Source organism: Rosa chinensis, chromosome 4 (assembly GCF_002994745.2).
Source record: "Rosa chinensis cultivar Old Blush chromosome 4, RchiOBHm-V2, whole genome shotgun sequence".
Classification (NCBI taxonomy): domain Eukaryota; kingdom Viridiplantae; phylum Streptophyta; class Magnoliopsida; order Rosales; family Rosaceae; genus Rosa; species Rosa chinensis.
The window spans coordinates 34109019-34114982 of record NC_037091.1 but is presented as its reverse complement, the minus strand read 5'-3'; the positions used below and the strand labels follow the sequence as shown (position 1 = coordinate 34114982).

The window sequence follows — 5964 nt, the reverse complement described above, 5'->3', positions numbered from 1 at the left end:
TAATTTTGTTGTCATTATGGTAAATATAGTTATTTTTTGGGTAATTTTAGTTCTATTAGAGGTAATTACTCCACTTACGATATTTTTACAAGTTTATGAACAAATTGTTGTTGATATGGTAACTTAGTTCAATTATATATAAATGTGTAAAACAAATGTGATAACTTTGTTGTCAATGTTGTAAATTTTGTTTAATTAAATTGTAATTTTGGTTCAATTAGATGTAAAATGAGTATATGATAAACATCCAAGTACTGTAGACAACCCCCGACTGTAGCACCTTTTGCACTGTTTATTGATACTAGGTCATCTCCAATTTTATACTAATATTGTCATTAACTCAAATTTTCAAGTACCCAATTATTTCGGGTTCTCTGAAAATTGTGAAAAAAACATGAGAATTGAGATAATAATAGGCTACATTAAGAGTTTGATTTCTTGAATGTTACCATTTTTTTTTAGGTATTCACATTTTTTAGCTAGTTTTTCCCATGTTATACAAATATCGTCTCTAAACTCTTTAGTGTGACTTTTTTTCTTTATTTAAATTGCGGTGCAACTTAAGAATGTATTTCATCTAGGTAATCAAGTAGCGGATGTTTTAGCAAATTATGGTTCAACTTCTATTAGCTTGGTTTGATGGGATATGTCTCCCTCTTTTATTATGGTTAGATATCGTGTGAAACACTTATATTTGATCGACAGAAAAACATACTATCCATGTGATCGATGTTAGTTATTTGTGGTTGGGAAAACACTCATGTACGTGTCCAATATTATTGGGGCTTAATTGTTTGCATTAGATATGGAATGAAAGCAACTTGGTTCCATTTGCCAACCATCATAGATATGAACCAGGTTGACACCATAAAATTCTCTCTCATCGATCGGTTGGGTATCTCTCTACCTGGGTGAGATGAGACAACTTTAATTTATTCATTACACTGTACTAGCCTATATGGTAGCTGTGGCTAGTATAACGTGTCCAAATTTCATTTCGTCATAAATATACTCCCCCTCTTTTTCTCCAATTGCAATATTAAACAGTATCTGTACATTCATCTCCCAGAAAACCGATTCCTTCACTTTTGTTCAGTTATAAATATATCCACGCCCTTTAGCTTCTCATATCCAAGATTAAGGTTCACCAAATATCTATCTAGTCTTCCTCATTTTATCTTTAGCTCTATCTAGCTCTACAACTTGTAAGAACAATATGTTCAAGTGGTTTCAATCAAAGTGTCTTCCGCACCAAAACCAAGTTGCTAGTGAGTCGGTGCATGGCAGGAACTTGGCTCTGAATGAACTAGGCTGCAGTGTTTGCCTGGAGGAAAACAAAGTGTGCAAATGTGAGCAAAGTTTCGAGAGCTGTAAGAAAGTCGACTCAGATGTTAGCGATGATAAGCAACATGGAGAGTCCAATAATTCTGTTACTCATGCTGTGATCAACATGACTGGGATGCTCATAGGTACGTAACAATGTCTTCTACAACTCAGCACAATTAAGTATGCGGATTTATGTTCTCAAGATGGTTATCATTTCAGGTTCATCTCACGATAACGAACTGTACGTATTTGTTGCACAATTCAGTCCAAATGACCAAAACCATTTTCGATAAAGATGAACATGTCTGATTATTATCTATCAGCTGTGTCACACATACATATATATAATTTATCTTATACATACATATATAATTTTTCTTATTGCATTCATGAGCTACATGGCAATTATTAATATGATTGATTTTCTGTGGTGTGTGCTACAGGTTTGGGGCAGTTATCAACTCCATATGCCATAGAATCTGGAGGGTGGGTTTCTGCATTCTTAATGATTGGACTTGGTGTTGTATGTGCTTATTGTTCTCATCTACTCGGGAAATGCCTAGACAAACATCCCAAGTCAAGAAGCTACACAGATATTGGACAGAATGCATTTGGAACCAAAGGAAAACTCCTAGCAGCAACCTTCATTTACTTGGAGATCTTCATGGCCCTTGTGTCCTACACCATCTCATTGCATGACAACATAAACAGAGTTTTCTCGGGGACCCAAGTTCAGATTCCATGGGCCAAGTTATCGAGATCTCAGCTCCTGACGTTGGTGGCGGTTCTGATTGCTCTGCCAAGTCTGTGGTTGAGAGATCTCTCTTCCATATCATTCCTTTCCTTTGGTGGTGTTCTCATGTCAGTTGCCATTTTTTCATCAGTGGCATGCACAGGCATTTTTGGAGGGGTGAAAGCTAATCATAGTATACCAGTCCTTCAGATTCAAAACATTCCTGCAATATCTGGCCTTTATATCTTCAGCTATGCAGGACATATTGTCTTTCCTAATTTATACAAGGCCATGAAAGATCCTTCCAAGTTCACCAAGGTACTTTACCTCTCAAATGTTAATAACTAGTTAATGTGCTATAATCTTTTAACTTGAAAAAGATATGATAATCTTTTTGGTCTCATAAAAATATATATGCTACAATCTTATACTGTTCTCTTGGAAATCAAGGGTTGTATGTTCTTTGGCCATAAGGTTGTCGGACATTTGATTTGATACCCTAGCTTAAAACGAAAACCTAACTAATTTATAGTCCCTAACAAATAGTAACATAAGAGTCTAGATAGTTGATCCCGAAGATCGATTTATATATTCTCGCCGAATGTGACTCTTATTTTATTTATACTCATAATTAACAATCCGACAATGTAACATGTTCGGGAATCCAACAAGAGAATAATTTCGCCATAACCAATTATAGAACATGTTATTCTAGATTTGCTTGATTTTTCCTTGTAACTTCTCACTTATGTGTCTCAAATTTTCCTGCAGGTATCTATAATAAGCTTCAGCTTGGTCACTCTGCTTTACGGCGCTCTAGCCTTCATGGGTGCCAAGTTGTTTGGTCCCCAAGTAAATCCCCAAATCACTCTAAGCATGCCTCCCCATCTTATTGTTACAAAGATTGCACTATGGGCCACAGTGCTCACACCAATAACCAAATATGCTTTGGAATTTGCACCAATGGCAATCCAGCTGGAGCATAATCTCCCAGATTCCATGAGTTCAAGAACAAAGTTGATTGTGAGAGGTACTGCTGGTTCCTTTCTACTTCTGGTGATTCTCGCACTAGCTCTGTCAGTTCCATATTTTCAGTATGTTCTCAGCCTCACTGGATCCCTTGTAAGCATTGCTATTTGTGTCATTTTCCCTTGTGCCTTCTACCTCAAGATCTGTTGGGCTCAGATATCAAGGCCTCTTCTGGTCCTAAACTTCACCTTGATTGCATTTGGGTTTGTTCTTGGAGTGTTTGGAACCATTTCCTCATCAAAGTTGCTCATGCAGAATCTGAGCAGCGCTCACTGATTAGCTGAGACAAAGTTTTAGTACCAGACACATATAATTAGTTTTACCTTTTCATTCTGGGATGAGTTGAGTTTATGTATTATCCTCTTTTCTTTTTATTTTCTTTGGTTTCTTTACCTTTTTCATGTAATATTTCTGGAGGTTGAACTCCATATATAGCTTACGTATATGCGGTTGTATGAAGAATAAAATTTTCAGAGACAATGCTTTTTTCTTCTTAGACAAATTGCATGAGTTGCTTATAAATCCTAAGCTGTGAATTGTATCTGCATCATCAGCTCCTAATAGGCTAACCCTCACTGAGAGATTGATTATGAATTGGTTTTTCTTTTCTTTTATTTCCCAGCAACTAACAATTCAGTACTCTTAAATAAGGAAGAGTTAGATGTGATCCAAAACAAGTTGAGGTTTAAACTTTTGCACCACATAGGAATCACAAGAGCATATGACATCTGAAAGATGAACAAGGTTTGTACGTTGAAGTTCAGATACAACGTCCCATCAGTTCATTTTGTTGGCGTGAGTCATATTTACCTTATTTATGTAGATATTCTGTAATATTCTGTGATCTGTAATATTCTGTAATATCTGTAGTATTATTTGATTTACTACTTGTACCTACATGTGCATTTGCAAGCATAATTAGCTATAATGAGCCACGCTCATTGTACCGCCAGAGATACCAACTCCCACCAAAGGAGTGACCTACGGAAACCCAGCCAGGCGGGCTACCGCCTCAGCCCCGGATCACCCCCCGATCACCGCTGATGCGCCACCACGCGCCGCGCCAAGATAGCATCAGAAGCTCCAGACGCTGGGAATCGAAGCACATTAGTCCCACATCGAAAACAAGAAGAAGATCAACCTTCTCCTCACCTATAAAAGGTTCTTTCCTCTCTCCTCATTAATTATGCATTTTACTACTCATTTATTGTTATGCTGCCTATATGCCTTGACTGACTTAGGCATCAGAGAAGTGAAGACCGCCCGGCGCGGTCTCCCTCTGACACCCAGTCTCTCGTGTGACAGCTAGCGAAGGCCATCAAGTCTTCAGAGTAGCGGTCCGCCCACCGGACCCGCGTTAAACGAAAGATCGGCTACCGCCGGACTTTGAGCATTAACATTGGCGCCGTCTGTGGGAATCCTTGAGCAAAAGATCATCCCACCACAATCACCATGACTAACATTAGCGGGGGAAACGCTGAAGAGCAGGCAGACCAGTCCGCCATTCCCCAACCCAACAACCCAGCGGTAAGCATCAACCACGCACTTTTGAGCACCCCGGTAAACCCCGGCAGTGAGACAAACCCAAGTAGCAGCCGCCCACCAGGCCAAGACCTCACCTCTCTATATGAGCTGGCACTGGCGAATCTTCACAAGGCAAACAGAGAGCGCGAACAAGAGTGCAAAGAAAAGGCCGAGGCCCAAAAGCAGGTGGCCACGCTGGTGTCACATTTTGATGAGCTAAAAAGAACACTGGAGGCAACTGCCAACCCGGCACGAAGCGAACAATCACGGAGCACCAGGCACAGCCGGCCTAGTACCGGCGCATTAGTACCAGCACCAGTCGTGCATATGCAGGTCCTGCAGAACCCACCAGAGATATTGGGAATGGGGTCGCCCCCCGTGCCCCAGCTAATGTTGGAGCATGAGGCAGAATCATAGCTGCACACCCACCGCTCGAGGGCTAGGGCAAGAACCGAGGCAAACCCATCTGCCCCCAGGCGAGGATCAGTCCAGCGGAATGCCCGGCCAGGCCCTGCTGGCGACGCAACCGCTCAAATACTGGAAAGGATGCAGCAGTTGGAACAAAGGTTAATCCGGGCGGAATCAGGCGCCCCAGCGCCAATTTCAAATCTGCTTTTCTCGTCCAGGCCAGGACCATTCATCGCTGCGATTCTGTAAGTTGTCAGACCGGCGTACGCAAAGACTCCAAAAATGTCACATTACAGCGGTAAGACTGATCCATTCGTCCATATGGACACCTTCAAGAAGGTCACCAACAACAAGGTATTCGATGACGCCACCCTGTGCCACTTGTTCAGCGAAACGCTGGACAATGAGGCAATGAACTAGTTCTTCGAGTGCCCGCCGGGATCCATTGACTCATTCCAGGCGTTATCACACGCTTTTCTTTCTTGGTTCATCCTACTATCCGCCGGACACCATAATACAAGCCAGCTGTTCAACGTCAAGCAGGGTACGGAAGAAACACTAAAGGCATTCGTCACAAGGTGGCGGGCGACAGCATCTCAATGCCGCGATCTTGATAAAACAATGGCTTCGGCGGCTTTCAAGCAGGGACTCCTCAAGGGGACATTCCTCTATCACCTCAACTACAATCATCCAAATGCGGTGTACGACTACCTCATGAGTGAAGCGGTCATTCATGCCCAAGTAGAATTCATCACATATGGAGAAACCCCACCGCCACCAGCAACACCAACAAAATCAACACAACCCTCCTCCAATCATCAGGAGACCACTAGCAAAACTCCCGCCGCACCGCCAACTGACAAGAAGAAGGAGTGGCAACATGGCCATTACCAGAACAAGCGACAGAAGGACCAACACTACAAGGGAAAACGCCCATCCCATGG

The 5964-nt window shown here is 41.8% G+C and overlaps 1 protein-coding gene across 1 annotated transcript; it reads left to right on the top strand.

Moving 5' to 3' along the window:
* Positions 1-1056: 1056 nt before the first annotated feature.
* On the top strand, positions 1057-3578 carry LOC112200202 (amino acid transporter AVT1H). Its single transcript, XM_024341226.2, has 3 exons — positions 1057-1469; positions 1770-2377; positions 2831-3578. The coding sequence occupies exons 1-3, from the start codon at positions 1217-1219 to the stop codon at positions 3362-3364; spliced, it is 1395 nt and encodes a 464-aa protein (XP_024196994.1). The 5' UTR covers positions 1057-1216; the 3' UTR covers positions 3365-3578.
* The last annotated feature ends 2386 nt before the right edge of the window (positions 3579-5964 follow it).

Excerpts from the sequence above, each read along its gene's own strand:
- LOC112200202 (XM_024341226.2), top strand. The coding sequence starts at position 1,217 with ATGTTCAAGTGGTTTCAATCAAAGTGTCTTCCGCACCAAAACCAAGTT. Across the intron at positions 1,470-1,769 it reads CATGACTGGGATGCTCATAG|GTTTGGGGCAGTTATCAACT; the intron begins GTACGTAACAAT and ends TGTGTGCTACAG. Across the intron at positions 2,378-2,830 it reads ATCCTTCCAAGTTCACCAAG|GTATCTATAATAAGCTTCAG; the intron begins GTACTTTACCTC and ends ATTTTCCTGCAG.